Below are 19,011 nucleotides of genomic sequence, written 5' to 3' on the forward strand. Positions count from 1 at the left end.
TAATTTGACATAAACTCTTTGATCCTGTTCTGCACTTTCTATATCCAGTCAATTGACATACTTAGTAAAGACAAAATATTCTAAGAATTCAAAATAAGCCCTACATACTTCACTAAGATAAATATAAATTTTTAAAAGAGTTCAGGGAATTTTGAGAAAAAGGAAAGGCAACTTTTAGTTATAAATCAACAGCATTTTTCACTATGATATGCAGAAAGAAACATAGGATTGGACTTAAAGGGCAGGGCCACTAACAAAATGATGACACTTTATTAAACTTTGCAGGAGAGCTGATGATAGTTCTTGCTCACACAGATTCTATGTTAATTTGGATTGCTGACTCCATTCTACTACTAAGAAGAGCAGAGACCAGGAAGGACAGAAATCATTCATTAATAATAAACATTTGAAGAACTTTTGAGCTCTTATGTTTTAGAAAAATGCAGAAAGCCAAGTTGATTTGAGTAAGTTTTTCTTAAATAATATTTCATCTGGATAATTAGGGAACTGTGTTTAGTTAGGGAAAAACAGATTAATTAGGGAAAAATAAGACTGCAGGAACTGATAGAATACCAGTTGAGATGTTTCAACAAACGGAAGCAGGAGGTACTCACTTGTCTATGCCGTGAAATTTGGAAGACAGCTACTTGGCCAGCTAACTGGAAGATATCCATATTTGTGCCCATTCCAAAGAAAGGTGATCCAACAGAATGTGGACTTTATAATAAATAAATAAATATCACATGCAAGTAAAATTTTGCTGAAAATAATTCAAAAATAATTGCAGCAGTATATCAACAGGGAACTGCCAGAAATTCAAGCTGGACTCAGAAGAGGATGTGGAACGAGGATATCATTGCTGATGTCAGATGGACATTGGCTGAAAGCAGAGAATACCAGAAAGATGTTTTATTGACTGTGCAGAGGCATTCGACTCTGTGGATCATAACAAATTATGGATAACATTGCAAAGAATGGGAACTCCAGAACAGTTAATCATGCTCATGATTGAAACAGAACAAGGGGATACTGCGTGGTTTCAAGTCAGGAAAGATATGCGTCAGGGTTGTGTCCTTTCACCAAATTTATTCAATCTGTATGCTGAGCAAATAATCTGAGAAGCTGGACTATGTGAAGAAGAACGTGGCATCAGAATTGGAGGAAGGCTCATTAACAACCTGCAATATGCAGATGACACAACCTTGCTTGCTGAAAGTGAAGAGGACTTGAAGCACTTACTGATGAAGATCAAAGACTGCAACCTTCAGTATGGATTACACCTCAACATAAAGAAAACAAAAATGCTCACAACTGGACCAATAAGTAACATCATGATAAATGGAGAAAAGATTAACGTTGTCAAGGATTTCATTTTACTTGGATCCACAATCAGTGCCCATGGAAGCAGCAGTCAAGAAACCAAATAATGTATTGCATTGGGCAAATCTGCTGCAAAAGACCTCTTTAAAGTGTTAAAAAGCAAAGATGTGACTTTAAGGACTAAGGTGCACCTGACCCAAGCTATGGTATTTTCAGTCACTTTATATGCATGTGAAAGCTGGACAATGAATAGGGAAGACCAAAGAAGAATTGATGCCTTTGAATTATGGTGTTGGTGAAGAATGTTGAATATACCATGGACTGCCAGAAAAACGGACAAGCCTGTCTTGGAAGAAATACAGCCAGAATACTCCTTGGAAGTGAAGATGGCGAGACTTCGTCTCATGTACTTTGGACGTATAGTATCAGGAGGGACCAGTCCCTGGAGAAGGACATCATGCTTGGTAAAGTAGAGGGTCAGTGAAAAAGAGGAAGACCCTCACCGAGATGGATTGACACAGTGGCTGCAACAGTGGGCTCAAACATAACAATGATTGTGAGGATGGCGCAGGACCAGGCAGTGTTTCCTTCTGTTGTGCATAGGGTTGCTATGAGTTGGAACCGACTTGACGGCACCTAACCACAACAACAGTTAGAGAATATGATTAAATTTTCCCTATAAGTGAGTCAGGAAAAGATACAGGCAGGAGACCGAGTTATCCTGGTCTCTGAAGGAATTTGCGTGTTATTTATTCTGTATTCCAAAGATTTCACACATTGCCTAATACATAAACATGTTTAAATTATATTTAAGGAGAAGGCACATTATTCTGAAAGTAGATTGGCTACTTTAGCCTTGGCCTTATGGCATCCTGAGTATTGAAGATAGCATCAAGTGGAAATGAGGACACAGCTTTAGAATCTCTGATTAATGAAGGAGTCTGGAGTGAGTGATTTTCTGGCTCGTATTTCTTTCCCTTGCTTATCCAAGACTAGTTAATGTTATAAGTGCAACTATAAGCCCTCCTTATCTATTAAATAGTCATACATGATAACCTGCAGTCTTTCATTTCTTAGAGTGATACCCCTTTTTCCTCTGTGATTTGGTTTTCATTTGCTCTGTTGATATTACACGAGGGAGGACCTTGATATGAAGATTTTGAACTGGTGCCTTAAAGTGTCAAGAGTTCCCAAGGGAAAATAACATGGATTTCCTGAGATAGGTATCCCCAAATTAGAGACAGGCTGATTCCTTTCTGATAACAACTTTGGCTGTTAAGAAGATGGGTGGAGGAAGAAATAGAACGAGAATTGTGAAATGTTACCGTGTTGCTTATATAAGCCTAGTGGTTCATAATGTATCCCTTTAAGCCAAGTAGGAAACATTCTCAACCTAGCTCCTGCAGCACTTAGGGAATCAAGGTATCAATAATCTCCTAAAATTCTGTAAATCTGACAGATCAAGAACTGCCTAAGTACTGTGTAACGTCACAGCTGCTGAAAAAGGTCCCGGAACTGAGACCAACGTGCATGGCCCTTTTCCAGGTCATTTTGTATTCTTATCTGAACGTGACTGCATTGACAATTAAGATTCACATAATTTATAGCAATCAGCGAGCTATCTCCTTTTGTTCCTTGAGGCATCTCCATCATCCATTTTGATATACACTATAGAATTTCCTCTGCTTTCCTTTGATCAGCTAGAACTGGCAAATGCTCCAAAACATCCCAAAAGTACCTGAACATATTTTTCTCATACAACCAGATGATAAAAGGAGACTTGATACCAAATAATTTTAGGCAAAATGAGCACAACCACGGCTTCTGGAGTTGCAGCTGAGCTGCTGTGGCCTCAACTCCTTCAGTGGATCTCCTTGGGCGAGGAAGAGTCTCCAGGCTGCAGCACTTGCTTCTGAAGGTGCATGTGTGAGCCTCTTTAGAAAGTGTTTCCAGGGAAACCTTAGAACATCTGTTCTTTTTCTTACGTGTATTAAGCACTCAACGTGCCTGCTATAGCCTGGGGTTCTCATTTGAAGTCAGGAGCTGCTGGAGAAAAGTGTTTCAGGAAACACACCCACATAGCCAGAAATCAGTTTTCTATGCTTCCTTCACTAAATGTCAGCTACGTACTTAACTGGAGAGACCTAAATGACCCAGGTTCAGCTCTGGAGGATTAACTCCAGAGCTTGACTAACTGTAGATAGTATGTGAATTTTGATAGCTATTGGCTGAAGTTGCTTTTCTTTCCTGTTATTGTGATAGCTGCTAATGGAGGATGGTGATGTTTGGTTTGAGCTGTTGTGTCTTACCAGTTAGACCCTATGTACATTAGGGTATGCAGAAAATGTGAATACAGTGGAATGTCTTGATGCATATTTTTTGATATGCAAAGGCTATGAATTGGACAAGAAAATTACAGAAAACATGGCTGAAATATCTTCATCTGTGGCCAAGGACTTTCAGAAACTTGGTCTGTTACCCTGCCCATGTTTCCGGTGTTTCGTAGGGGCATATCTGATAGCCATGTTTCTACCATGTGACCCTGCCTCCCAGGTCATAACTGACTGATCCTGAGGTGCACACCTGGCAAAGCTGGGCCAATTGCATTCTCTTCCAGTGCAGTTTGGAATTGGGACACAGAGATGCTGGAGGTTTAACTGAAGTAGTCAAACCAGAGGAGAACTGAGACGTAGTCGTGCTTAGCTACCTGCTCACCAAAGGGAGGAAAGCTGGGATGCAGGGAGAGAGAGATTTAAGCACATTCAAGAGAAAGATAAGGCACAGTGAGGAGAGAGAGAGAGGAGAGAAGTCCTCATGGCTTTCTAGTTCTTGCTTCTTCACGTGGGAGGCCTAGATGTACTTCCTGATCCAAGGCTTTCTGTATTCTTAAAATAAATCCCATTTTCTTCTTAAGCTAGAGTAGTTTTTGCTACCTCCAACCAAAAGAACGCTCATAAGACACCCAGCTTTGCTAGGAGCAGTATTACCTCATTTCTTTCCAAATGGTCCAGGCTTTCAGGTTATTGGCACTTGCTGTTGCTGACCTGGGCCAGTGCTGCGAAAGAGGTTTCCGCTCCTGGTAGTGCCAGGATGTTGTCCTGCTACACTGGCCTTTTGAGAAGTGACTGTGTGACTTTGTTCCTACTCTTCGCACTGGTCATGTTATAAGCTTGGACAGCATCAGTGTGACTGTTTATAGAACTGACACTGAGTGAGGCTGGCCAGACAGGGAAACAGAGAATGTTTCCTCAGGGAGACTCCCAGGTTAGGGGGACTTTGAAATGAGAATTATGAAATGGTAGTTATGGAAGGAACCTTACACAGAGGCCAGCTCCACCTCTTCTTTGTCCAGATGAGAATCACGAAGCCCAGAGAAACTGACTTGACTTGCCCTGAAGTATAACCGAGTACCTCCAACCTCCATGACTATGTTCTTTCCCCAGCCCTCTATCACTTTCTTGATGAAAAGAAAGTTTAATTTTTCAGGTTATTCCCTTCTGCATAATGTCTGGAATATACAGAATAAAGTACTTATACCGCAAAAATGACTAAGGAGTTTATGGTCCTTGTGATGAAATTAAGGACTTTATTTTTAAAGCAAATTGAAGGAAAATATGAGTCCACAGGTAGTGAGAATGAGTGATTTCTTTTTTTCAGTAGTCTTGTATATATGATGTTTTTCTGAATTCCACCTAAGTTATCGCAGACTGTGCTTGTTGTAATATCAAGTAAACCATGATAACATACCAAGGTCACCTGAACTTATTTAACATAGATGAAAGCATGATATAGAAGATAAAATCTAAGTTTTGACTTTGCCCCACATGTTCTCCTAAATCATATTCATTACACAGATGATTCCTAAATCTGCTTCTCAAAACTTCTCTTCTCTCCTGACCCCTAAATACTCTGCCCACACAGAGAGGGCTTTGCTTTGTCTGCGCCATGCTCACAATGTCTGTGCTGGTTCATACACTTTTCTGTCTTGTGTTGACTGTTGTAGAGGTTTTCTTGCCTCTGGGAAATCCTTATCTCCTTTCTTCCATTTTCTCCCGAAGACTGCTTGTAGAATTACTTTTCTGTTTTGTAGTGAACATTATTTTTGTTGTTGTTGTTGTTGCCGCCTGCTTTGCACCCATTTCTCCTTCTTTTGGAAACAAAAATTGGATTTTCCCTTGGGGAATCCAGGCGTGGCTTTAGCTGGGTGCTCTGGCTCTGGGTCTCTCACATAGCCTAGGTCATCTCAAGCTTCAACTGGAAATGATAGGCTCCCTAACTCACTCATGTGGCTGTTGGAAAAATTTATTTCCTCATGACCTGACGGCTGGAGACTTACCTGGGTCCCTTGCCACATAGATCTCTCCACAGAGCATCTCACAGCATAGCAGGTGGCGTCATCAAACTAAGCAAGTGAGACAAAGACAGCTTGAGAATGCCAGCAAAGTCACAGGCTTTCACAACCTAATTTTGGAAGTGACATCACATTGCTTCTGCCATCTTTTTCTGTTAGAAGCAAGTCGCTAGGCCAAGTTTACACTCGAGGGGATTACACAAGGATGTGAATACCAGGAGGCAGAGATCACTGAGGGACCGTCTTAGAAGTCTGCCTAAGCTGGAGATACATATTATAATTCCCATTTTACAGGTGGGAAAATTGAAGCTCCATTTGAAAAAAATAGAGATGATTGATGGCTCTGATGTCTGTATGATGCAAATATGTGTTTCCGAGTGGGATTTCTCAAGCATAGATTGAGATGTTTCAGCCTTCTTGTGGTTTGGCTTTCTCACAGAGTCTGCCACTGTGTCTTTATAGGGCCTTGCTATGCAAAGTGTGGTCCAGGGAGAGCAGCATCAGCCTCAACTGGGAGCTTTTATGCAGAATCTCAGGCCCTACCCTAGACCTAAGGAGCCCTGGTGGTACAATAGTTAAGTGCTCAGATGCTAACCAAAAGGTTCGCCATTCGAACCCACCCAGTGGTCTGTGGGAGTAAAGACCTGGCAGTCTGCTCTGGTAAAGATTACAGCCTGGGAAACCCTATGGGGCAGTTCTGCTCTGTCACACTGGGTCACTATGAGTTGGAATCGACTTGACAGCAACTAACAACAACAACCCCTAGAACTACGAAATCAGAATCCACATCCCCAAATGATTCACATGTGTACTAAAGTTTGAGAAGTGCTGCTCTAGAAGGTCTCCTTTCCAGGTTCTCTGGTGACTTCAGGTGCCCCTGTGCTCTTCTGTCCACTGGTTCTGCTGGCTGTTTGGCCTTCAGTCATAGTGGAGAATATTATATACCGCCCCTGCACTATTTCAAAACCAAAGGAAATAAAGCCTCTGAAATGAAGGCTGCCTGTCTCCTACTATCTTGTATAAACAGCATCAAGAGAGAGAAATAATGGATTTCTCTCAATAATCTAAGATTGAGCAGGAACAATTGGCATGGAAAAATCAGAGAGAGCAGACAATGAAAAATGAAAGTTGGCATTTGGCTCTAGAGTGAACTGCAGCAAATATAGACAGAAAGTGAGCTTCTTAACTTATGTTTTATCAAAGTCACATAGATGAATCTCAAAAGCAGTGTGCTATGTGAAAGAAGCTAGGTACAAAAGACCATATACTGTATGAGTCCATTTATATGACTTTCTTCAAAAGGCAAAACCACAGTGACAGAAAGCATCTCAGTGGTTCTTAGGGATGAGGGGAGGTGGGAGGGAATTGACTACAAAAAAGTATGAGAGAACTTTTTGGAGTGATGGAACAGTTCTGTGTCTTGATTGTGGTGGCAGATACATTGGTGTATACATTTGTCGAAACTTAGCAAATTGTACATTTAAATTTGGTGAATTTTATTAAGCATAAACTACACTTCAATAACACTAATAAAAAAGTAAATAGGAGTTAGTAGCAGTGTCAATTGATTCTACTTCCTCTAATTTTCTTTAGGCCAAGAACCCAGGGATTTTGCATTGATTAGAATAACTTCTCAGAGAAGGTTGCCATTTAAAAGATGGCCTTGGTATCTGATGTTGACATAGAATGGAAATTATTTCTCCTTTGAAATCCTACTGGGAAGATACCATACTTAGAAAAGAGTAAAGATAGGTATCATTTAAAGTATTTCTTAAAAGTCACATTCTACGGATGATGCCATTGAACTTCTCGTTTGATTTCTTTAGATTCTTTAGCCTTCCTTGAAAAGGAGGATAGAAATGATAGCTATCATTTATTGAGCAGTAACTCAGGCCAGGCATTCTCCTCAATACTTCATGTTCATTACTTCACTTAATCTGCATTGCAATACTGTAAATTAGGCTCTACTGTCTTCCCCAGTTAACAGAAGAGAGAGCTGAGGCTTAGAGAGGTTAGACAACTTGTTCAAATAGCAGTCAGTGCTTTAATTTGGGATGATCTAATCCCAAAGACAATTAACTACTTTCTTTACTGCTGCCTCTATTCTAAACTGCTCCTGCAGCATCTTGCTCAGACTCTAAAACTGATTATCCCCAAATTGCTGGCTTAAGGTCCACCACCCCCTCATCCCCGTCCACAGCCATACGCACTTACTCTGCATTTCCTCCAGGATCCCTCTAGAGCCTCAGCCTCCTTTAAATCTCCATAGATTAAAGGAGTCGAATTCATTTCCTGTTGAAAGCCTGCAGAGTGTGCTCTACCACTTTGAGCAATTAGAATCTAAGCAAGGGGTTGCTTCAAAAATGAGGAGTTATCTTCTCTGGTTTGCAGAGCCATGGATTGGGGAGAGCAGAGCCAGGAAGAGGCTGGGACTTCGGCAATGGTCTCTGGCCCCAGGACTTCCCCAGAGGATGCCCTCAGTAGTCTCAGGGCTGGTTATTTTTGTAGAGCAGGTGCTTAGTGCTGATGCAAAGGAAACGTGTGGCTAGGGGGTGCAGGGGATGAGCATGGCTTTGGCCACCACACATTTCTGGTGATGGAGGGTGCCGTGTAGCCATAACCCTTGCACGTGGCTGGAAATGCTAGAGGTAATGGTTGGTGCATCTCTGCCAGACAGGAGGGACACAGTTCTGCTCCTATGTGTGATGGAAGAATTCTGAATTTGATTTCGTATAAAAATTCTCAGATGATTGTCCATCTGCTTTGAGAGAAGTGCTACAAATGGACTCTCTGTTCCTTGTTATGTTCTTGTCCCGTTACATCCTCTAGGTTAGATCACCAAGTGCATGGTGAACTCAGACTCTTAGCGTAGTCCCCAGAAGGAAAATGCTTACCAAAGGAGCAGGCAGAGAGATTTACTGACTCATACTAATGAACTAATGCTTAGAAAAGAATCTGACATTCATGAGAAGTGAAAATGAGGCTATTTGCATCTCCAGAGGGGACCTCACATGTGATTTAGAGAGCTCAGCATGGCCACACAGGCTGAATGAGGTTTGCAGAACGGAGAAGAGCTGGGTCAGGCAAGGGATCCTTACCGATTGAATAGATGCCATCACTAGAAGCGCACTAGCCTTCTTAGTATAACAGATCACAATTAGGTAGGGAGGGACATAGCAGGAAGTTTTAACATAGACACATTCTATGCCAAGAAGTTCACAATAGCTTTGATGCCTTTCCTTGATAATTAATTATTTAACTTCACAGGATGTTTTTTTCTTTGAGAAACAAGTTTCTGACCTTTTAATGGGATTAATATGTATTAAAGGATATGATTATCATGCAAACTATATTTTTTTCCAAAATGAGAATAATTTTTCCCTTGTTTAGAAATTCAAGTAATAAAAGTCAGAGCTCCCCCAAAACCCAGGGGAAAAATAAATACAAGGGGAAAATCACTATTAACAATTTGGTGTGTGTATATCCTCCCAGATTCTAATACATATATAAACCTACACTTTAACTTGAATATGATTGCACTGCAATATTGTCCTGTAGCCACCTTCTTTCACTCCTCAGTATCGTAGATCTACATGTATACCAATACATTTTGATCTACCTTATCTTTTCAAGGGCTGCACTATAGCCCGTTGTATGGCTGTACTGTGATTTAATTAACAGTTCTCTATTGAGGGACTTTTAGGTTGTTTCCAGTTTTTGGTTATTCCAAACAATGCCGTAGTAACTATTTTTTATATAAATCTTTGCCCACATGTCCAATCATTTCTGAAGGATAAATTCCTGAACGTGGACTTGCTGGGTCAGAAAATTGATACATTGTTGATTTTGATAAATTTTGTGAAAGTACCATGCATGAATTTGCCAGCTTGGATTGTTTTCAACAGTGTGATAAAGTGCTCTTTCCCTCACATTATTATCAACTCTGGGCATCCCCAATCTTTGCTAATCTAATGGTGGAAAGGAACTTAAGTGATTTTAATTTGCATTTGTCTAATCAGTAGTGATTTGTGGTCTGCTGTCATATGCTTGGAGCCCTAGTGGCGCAGTGGTTAGGTGCTTCGCTGCTAACCAAAAGGTCAGCAATTCGAATCCACCAGCAGCTCCTTGGAAACCCTATGGGGCAGTTCTGCTGTGTCGCTGTGAGTCAGAAATCAACTCGACAGCAACGGGTTTGGTTTGGTTTTTTGGTCACATGCTTATTGGCTACATGAATTTCTTTTTTTTTGGTGAATTTAGTATTTTCTAATTGGGTATTTATCTTTTGCATATTGAATTATGGGATCTTTTTATGTAGTAACAATTTTAGCACTTTGTCACATTTTTTCATGCAATGAAATATTTTTGGTAGCAGCAAAAAATATCAAACAGGGTTACTTATAAAAGGCCCCACAGAACATTTGTTATTGACACCCATTATGAAGTGTTGGCTACTACCAGCATATTATAAACCCTGTGAGGACTAGGTCTGGGCCAGTCTTAGCCCATATTCTAAGCTCCAGTATTTAGCAGTGTCTAGTAGTTAGTAGATACTTGGTAAAGATTTCTTGAAAGAAAGAATGTGACTTTCAGGAATGACTGGCCTGTCAGAGACTAAATGATGTGAACAGAATACATGATGGCAGATTTTTTTTTCTTTTATTTAATTTTACATTTAACAACTTGTAATTAAAATACTTGCAAGTGGAGAGAACTGGACAACCCAGAAGAAGGTCTGTCTCAGTATTCTGAGTAGGTACTTTAGACCAGGCGTGTGGGCCCTCAGCACTTTAGACTCCCCCAAGGCACCTACCCTGAAAATTAATCTTTGAGAATATGAAGGTCCCCGGCCTAGAACCAAATTTATTGACTAGAATCATTAGTTCAGACTAAATAGAAAAGAGGACAGCAGGCCTCTTAAAAATCCAAATTTTCTTTTTTTGTTGTTTTCTTCATACTTTACAGTGTAACTGGCAGTTCAATTCACAGTCATGGCAAGCAGAGCCAAGCATACCAAATAAAGACCAGAATTTGCTTCATGCACTTGATTTCTAAATTTTTATTTCATTTTTTTACTTATTTCACAAGATTATTTAATGCAGGACAGCATCCCAAATTATGCTGCAGAATTCCTATGTTGAGACTTTTTTTTTTTTTTTTTTTGGTAATTCATCTCTTGAAAAATATGTATTTACTAAAGTTAATTTATTAAAAGTCAGGAGTTTTCTCTAGGAGTTTTTATCTTTTATCTATAATGTCTCTTCTCCCCCCACTTCTACCAAAGTATCACTAAAGCCAGTCAGATGCAGACATACAGGGGTAGGTCTAAAACACCTGCTTTGTTTTTTTAGTGGCTGTTGTTCCAATCCAAACGCAATGAGACCAGTATTTTAAGTCCTAATATATAGCCATAGAGGTGAGGTATTTCAGTTTGAACAGAAATGACATTTTGATCTGAGCACTTTGTCTGCACCCATCCGGACATGGTCTGCACGTGCAAAACTGAGCACCAAAGCTATTACTTAGATACACACGGGCCGGCTTCACAGGCGCGCGGCCTGTGCGGTCACACAGAGCCCTGCACTCAGAAGGTTTGCTTTAATGCTCTTCTGTTGCCATCTTACGCTTCTTAGTAATTTTTGAACGAGGAGCCCTCCATTTTCACTTTACATTGGATGCTACAAATTATGTAGCTGGTCCTGAATATACATACATAAAACTTGCTTTGACCTGGATCATCTGACTTGTAATCTCTGTTTTTTGGCATTGAAGATAGAACTGTGGGTAGTTTCCAAAAATCTCTCCCCATCATCCCCAGGATAACCCTAGTTCATAACATTTGCAAAGGCATAAAAGTTTTTGGTCATGTGATTCACTGGGAATGAAGGAAGAAAGCACACAAAGGTGCTTTATGTTTATCTGCAAATCTATAGATTGGAAATTATGTCTTCAATGGAATATGGAAGACTCAAGCCCAGTGTGATACATACAATCAGCATAACGAAAGAGCTTGTTCATTTGAAGACCAAATATATATGCACACATGTCAATAAGCTAAATATAAATACATTCCTCTTGTAAACTGTCTGTCATTAAGATGACTGTTTCAGCAATTCATATAAAAAGTAGAATCTGTACAAGGTCTGAGCTTGGCTATTCTTCATAAGAATAATGAAAACATGCGCTTTTGAACTAGAAAGCGTCATTCTTCCTGCTTTCTTCAAAAGAATGGTAGGGAATAGCTGGTCTAAAAATGACATAAAATATCTACCCTCCATTTACAGAGAGGAATAGACATTTCATCCTCTGTATGAGATGATGCAGCATGATTTTAAAAGGACGAGTTGTCAAAAATGAGGTACTCTTGCTAGACATGTTATGAGCTGGGGAAAGCCTCGATGGGCAAGGAAGTGGTGTGACCTACGCCCATGCAGGGCTTTCCCATCCTGGCTGCATACGAGAATCACCTGGGGGAATTAGAAAAAAATACTGCTCTCTGGGCCCCATCCCAAACCAATTAAATTATAATCTGGGGATGGGTCTCAGGCAAGGGTATTTTTTAAAAGTGTCCCTAGTGATTGTTATTTGCAGTCAAGGTTGAGATACACTGGGCTTCTGCATACACTAAAATCAAGGTTTGGGCTACACCAAAGTCAAACAGGCATCTGTTTAGAAAATATAAAAATTAAACATCTATTTATATCTGAACTCTTAGATACCCTTCACATGGAGTTATTTCTATGTAAAGTATTAACTATATGTAATTTTAAAATGTTTTATAAATAATTTAATGATCTTTCTCTAAGGTTAAACAACACTGACCATAAATAGCAAAATATTTAAGAGATTAAAATAGTCTTTAAAGAAGACATGTTAGTTATTTTTAGGACATCTGAAGAATGTGTTGAATTTTAAAAGTTCTTTAAACTAGAGGTGGATAGGACAAGTAGTGTTTTTCCTAACTTGGAGTACTTTTTAGATATTAAATATCTTCTTCCATTAAAAATGAAAGAAAACAAAATTAAGAAAAGAAAAAGAAAACACCTCTCAGACCAGAATTTAAAATTAAGGCATTTAAAAACTAATTTGTATCTTCTAGAACATCTCCTTTAATAATATCCTTTTAAAAAACTCTACTAAATGTCTTTATAAACAAGTACCTAAAATTCCAGTAATGCTAAAGGAGAAATTCTTCCTCAAGGAATTTTTGAGTTCTAGGGTAAAGGTATCCTTGAAGATTTCACAACTCTGTGTAAGGGTGGGAGTCTAGAAAGAAACGAGGCAGGGAGAAAGGGAGGGTGGAAAATGTAAGGCAGAAAATGAGTCCTTTTAGTTATTTCCTGTTTCCCATGCTAGAGAAGGCTACACTAATTGTACCTGATAATTCGCTCTTGTGGGCAGAGCTGAGACAAATGGTCTCATCTGTTTTTCACATTCATAATCCTGAACCAGACCAGCAGAGAAGGGTAAAGGCACAAAGGTTCAGATTTTCCATTTTAGGTTTGTTCGTCTCAGTTGTACGCTGTGAAAGAACCTGACTGCAAAAGACATTGAAATGACTAGCTAACCTTTCTTGCTTTTAACATCTGTAGACACTGAGGGGATGTTTGGAAGCATCTTTTAAGGAGCAAGACAAAGGTTACAGTAACTGCATTTTTTTCTGTAAAGAGCTCGCAAAACACAGGGATAACCAAAATTGAGAGTAAACAAAAATCCAGTGAAAATAGATGTCACCAATTATTCTAACATTTCTAGAATCACCCAATTTAATACGATAGTCACAACATCAGGCACAAAAAGGAAGTCATTAGTCTATTTAACTTAGAATATTCTCCAGTATCACTGAGACAAACAGAGAAAAATCAAACCTGCAAATAAGCCAAGCACTGAATTTTACCTAACCAAACAATCAGCAATGACAGTTTTTTTCTCTAGTGAGAGTTCAGCTAGGAAAAGAGATATACTTCTGAAGTGCCAGTTTTCAGTGTTCCATTACATTTTAAATCCAAGTTCAATGCCTGACATGCTAATTTAAAGCTTTAGGATAGTAACTTGTTTTTAATTCTAGCCCAAAATATTAGGCTGAATGTTTCTCTCCGTGTTTGATACCAAGAACAAGATGTAGGAACCAGTTAAACTGCACTGTCCATCCTTTGTCTCTGCAAACTTCAATCTGATCAAGAAAATACTTTTTAGCATCCTCCTCATTTTTCCCCACTGTTAGGGCATCTCGAATATATTCAATATCTTCTTTGCTTGTTAACTGGGGCATTCCAGTCATCAGCATCATGGAGAACAGGATGATCAGTAGGTTTGTGTGATGACGAAGGGCTAGATAAGCCCTGGCACAGACATCCTGGATAGAGGAGGAGAAAATACTGTTAGCGTAGTTATAGTAATTAAGTGGGCCAAAGATCACTGGGCTGTGTTGGAATTTACATACCATGAAAAGAAACCATCACAGATGAGGTAGGTGCCCTGCCTCAGATGAAAAAACTTGGTGAGAACATAAACTGTTTTTATAATCTCTTAAGTACTTTACTGTAGTTGCATATATCCACAGCATGCTCAAGGAAGGATAAGTGATACAGATGAGTCTCATTTATTACTCTACCTTTTTAATTCCATTTCTTTCCTAGGAAATTGAGAATGGAAATTTCTGTGGGCTCTGAAAGGAATGAGTCAGTTTTTAAACACTGTACTGTAATCAATAAGCTTTATTTAAGACTAAATAATGTTTGCCAAGAGCTGATGCAATCAATCCAAAGAAGTGATGGAAATGTTGTATTTGAAATTTAGTTCATTTGCATTTTTATTTTACACTTTGTTCTATTATAAGAAAATATGAATTAGCTTTTCACCGTCTGTTCTCAAAATTATTGAAAGAACTTTGGAATTTTAATACAAATTCTGAATATTGAGTGAAAGAGAGGGCTTTAAAAAATAACTATGGCTTATGCCTCCCCAAAAAGTCTTGGAGCAAGGCCATTATACAGGTAAGTCAATCCACTTCTTAAGTATTTGGTTAAATATCTGACTCCACTAGACCATGATCTTCTTGAGACTGATTCATTGTGTAGCACAATGCCTGCCATATAGTAAGTGATGACTATTTAAACGAAATTCATGTTCAGTGTTTATGGTTGAGTTAAAAAGTATCAATACCATGTCTTCTTTTCCACAAAGCATGATTTGACGTTGGCATCTTAATTAATAAATAAGGTGATGAATATATAACGATAGTATAACTAGGTCCCATGCCCCCTTCCAGTGTTGAAGGAATGCTGGGAGAGTATCAAGATTTGACTAGCATTTCTGGTTTCTGTCTGCAGGTTTGTGTAAGATGGGTGATTGTGACCTCCACCAAGGTAGGGTGTTCTTAAGTCAGTCAAAGCCAGAGGTGGTTTGCCCATGGTGTCCGAGGCAGCTCAGAGACAGGCAGATCGGGGCTATCCCAGATCAGCCACTTAGGAGCTTCTATGATGTCAGGCAAATTATCTAACTTCCTTTTCTTCATCCGTGTGAAGGGATGCTAATGACAGTGAGGGAGTCCCCAGGTGGTGCAAACGGTTAATGTGCTTGGTTGCTAACCAAAAGGCTGAAGGTATGAGTCTACCCAGTAGTGCCAGAAGAAAATCCTGGCGATCTACTTCTGAAAAATCATTTATTGAAAACCGTATAGAACACAATTCTACTCTGACACACATGGGGTTGCCATGAGTCAGAATCGACTTGACTGCAACTGGAGAGGAGAGAGGAATGATAGTGATGGTGCCTACTTCATACGGTTGTTGTGAGGACTACATAAGATAAAGCACACAGAATGCTTTTCCCAAGATCTAATACGTAGCAAGGGCTTTATTAACATTAGCTCTTGGTATTATCATCACTATTAGTCTGGAAGACTAAATGTAAGTCAGAGGGTGAGGCAAGAACTCAGCTGAGAGCTACAGGTTAACGTACCTGGCAAAATGGGTGTGGGGACTGGACCTAGGCCAGTGGTAGGGAATTGAGACCTTGAGCAGAGAGGGTGGGGCTCAGCACTGCCTTCATATGGAGCCTGCAGCAGGGTCCTGCTTGGGCCTGGGCTGGGACGTGCTGTGTTAAAGCACCGTGCAGCACTGGCCACCAAAGTTGACTGTACTTCAGGAAAAGCACCAGCAATTGGCTTTAAGTTCTCATGCTCTTTCTTCCCGCCTTGGCCACAATTTCTTTTCCAAGCCCAAAAACCACTGGACTATTCTGGCATCTATGAAGTGAGACAATATTAATATAAAATGCTTGGCACAAGGCTGGCACATAGGGAGGGCTCCTTCAGTGTTGGTCCTTCCCTTCCCTACCATGGAGGATAGACTGTCTCCGCATCTACTCTCTGCTTATGATGAAGCAGGAGACTCAAATGTCTGCTCAGACTTTTCCTGCTATGGCCCAGGCATCACTGCTGCTGGACCCAGTACATTAGTGCTCTTGCATTCTTAATGACTCCACTTAGGCCCAGAAATCATTTTCTTTTGCTCATCCATAAGACCCACCTAGGTCTCTTCTCGTTTCTTGGTAATTACACAGGCTAAGTGCAGATTTCACCCCAGGGAACAGCCTCATTAATTGGCCAACTTGCACAATTTTCACAAGGGCATAGACAGGGATGCCTTTTGATTTTGAATTAAGGTACATTTTTATTTTCAATTATGTTCTATCCTTCTGTACACCGTGGGCTTCAGGCAAACCCCTTGCTGTGTGAGCCCACAGTGTGGTCAAATTCTTTTTAATAGAAAATTTTCAAGACAGAAGATTAATGTGAAGCTAAGTTACTTTAACACCAATCCATAGGTGCTCAGTAAATACGTATTGAACCGTGACATACTGATTCCCCCATCTCTGCAGCAAACAAGGAAAGGAACTGCCCTGCCTCTCTTGAAGGCCATCTCACACATATAAGGAATTTATGCTGGCTCTAATTTATTGGTTAGCTCTGATTTTCACAGAGAAGGGTTGCTTCTTTGAGAAAGAAACTTCCTCCCCAAATTTAATTGCACGCCACACACTAGGCAGACACAATGTCCAAATTCTGACTGGCTGCGCAGACTTAAGAGACTGGGTACAGATTGAATTATCCTTCGCTTAAAAGGCAGTGTGGAGCAGTGGATAACAGCACACAGTCATGCCTAGCTGCTTGGATTCAAATCTTGGTTTTATTACTAACAAGCTGTATGTCACTGGAGAAGTTACTGAACCTCTCTGTACCTCAGTTTCCCCATCTGTAGAATGAAAATAAATATCCATTTCATATGGTTGTGGTGAGATTTAAATGAGATATTTGTAAAGCAAATGTTGACTATTATTAAAAGTATGAGAGGTTGCATTATTGAACACACACTTCTAAACATTGAGGAGGTCACCTTCCCACCCAGACCACTGGCCAAAATGTCCTCTTAGGTAGTAGAGACCTGGGGGTTGAGGCGGTTAGAGTGGGAGATACGCCTTGCTCCAACCAGTGCCGAGGGGAGGGTTCTTTTCACGCTGGCCCACATAGGTGGGTGAGCCAGTGGAAGCATATAGCACACTGGCTACATCTGCAGCTGGTTCTCTTCTCTTCAGGGGCACAGCTGAGTAGCTCTCTGCCAGCGAAGGCCATGCAAGTTTCATTTCTGCCCTTTGCCGCAGGGTTTGTGAGAGGGCCCTGACTATGCCACCTCAGCCAAAGGCCTGTGAGGGACTATGAGGATGTGGCTCCAGGAGCTCAGGGGAAAACACAGAAGTTACTGGCTATAGCAAAAGAATTTTCTCCACTGCCAGAGCTGCTAGTACACTGGCCTCAAACATCCTCATTCTCTCCCTCTTAACTGCATGCCGAAGGCTTTATATTCTCAAGTGGAGAAGAAGGGGGTAGAGGAAGAGTATGATTCAGGGACTTGGTTTAGTCTACTTGTTAATGAGTGTGGGGAACTTTATATGTTATTAGGTAGAACACTATCTATTGGTAGCTAATAAATATATTGAGCCTACATAGTACATCTGCTCTTAATTTGATAGTTGATTCAAATGCTTAATTATGACATCTAGTACCAAAAGAAAGGCTTGTTTTTACAAAGCACCACCCCCATAAATCTTAGGAACAAAAGAATTCATCACCATTTCAGGGTCAAAATTCTGACTTGATTTGTTAACTGTCCCAACTATCAATTCAGTAAACTGAAAACAAATTACTTTGTATACACAATCTACCAATTTCTACACACTGATTAACTGTGGCTGCTTTAGATTATCCAAAATCATATGGAATCGGCTTACTTTTTCTTAAAACCCAAACTCTTCCATTCTTATCTAGCAGTGGAGAGGGAGTGAAATACTATTGTACATATCTACAAAAATGAAAAAGTAATCTCAGTACCATAAAACCGAAACTCCAGGGAAAGATTCTAGGGCTAAGGGGAGAGAAGGAGAAGAAAAATTCACAAATATTCTTCAATGAAAAGAAGGGTTCCTGTCCACTTGCTTTTCTTAAATGGTAATGCTGCCTCCATCTGCTAGAGAAAGGAAACAGTGGAGAAAAATAATATTTCAGTCCAACGCAGAGGCTTTTATTTTTTATAAACAATCAATTTACTGGCTAGCCAATATCTTTAAAAGTTGTTTTGGCAAAATAGAGAAGATCACTGATGAGTAGACCTAATAATGCAGGAGGCACTTTCTGGTAAATCTGGAAGAAGAATGTGTCTGATACTTGGCCATGCATTTGCTGAGTTTGAATTAGGATTCTTTAAGGGCTTTTTAAAAATGTTTCTCAGACTAGCCCCATGTACCACAGACAGAGCTATACTGCTGTCTTCTCAAATATTTAGCTAGAAGTTCATCAGAAACCTAAAAGCCACAATTAAACTGTTCTACTTTAGTCAAATATTCTCAATAGCCTGTACGCAGGTGTGTGTGTATTTACCTTCCAACTTTGTTCCAAAAAAGGATTTAAGGTGGATCATTTGGGTATACAGAAGTCAAAATTAATTAGAAGTGGGTAGAAAAACAAAAGGGAAGAACAAAGGAAAGGATCCACAATGGGTTTGGGGAAGAGACTAATTTAAAATGTACATCACGAATCCTATCTATACTTGTTATGGTCAGTCTTCAAATATCTCTCTAGCCAAAATGAAAATCTAACGGGTCACTTTATCCTGTGTTTAGAAGATTAACAAACAAACAAAACTATTTGCTTAGGAGACACACAACTTTTCTAGAAACTAAGATCAGAGAGAAATTTTACAAAAGGATTATTTATAGAGTATACTTTGTAACATGGGAACAATGTCCTTGGTAATATTCTTATAGTAGACAAAGCAATTCTCTAG

The 19,011-nt window shown here is 39.8% G+C and overlaps 1 protein-coding gene across 5 annotated transcripts in view; it reads right to left on the bottom strand.

The window, feature by feature from the left end:
* Nucleotides 1–10,712: 10,712 nt before the first annotated feature.
* Nucleotides 10,713–19,011, bottom strand: part of PIK3CG (phosphatidylinositol-4,5-bisphosphate 3-kinase catalytic subunit gamma) — a 34,082-nt gene continuing 25,783 nt past the window's right edge. For 4 of the 5 annotated variants that reach the window (XM_004382603.2, XM_023737052.1, XM_023737053.1 and 1 more), the window contains exon 11: nucleotides 10,713–14,024. In XM_004382603.2, the coding sequence (XP_004382660.1) occupies nucleotides 13,746–14,024 (279 nt within the window). In that variant the 3' untranslated portion in view covers nucleotides 10,713–13,745. Of the gene's footprint in view, nucleotides 14,025–14,112; nucleotides 18,196–19,011 lie in introns of those variants that run through there. The other variant, XM_023737054.1, reaches the window with a different exon arrangement.

Source organism: Trichechus manatus, unplaced genomic scaffold (genome assembly GCF_000243295.1).
Source record: "Trichechus manatus latirostris isolate Lorelei unplaced genomic scaffold, TriManLat1.0 scaffold00096, whole genome shotgun sequence".
NCBI classification, from domain to species: Eukaryota; Metazoa; Chordata; class Mammalia; order Sirenia; family Trichechidae; genus Trichechus; species Trichechus manatus.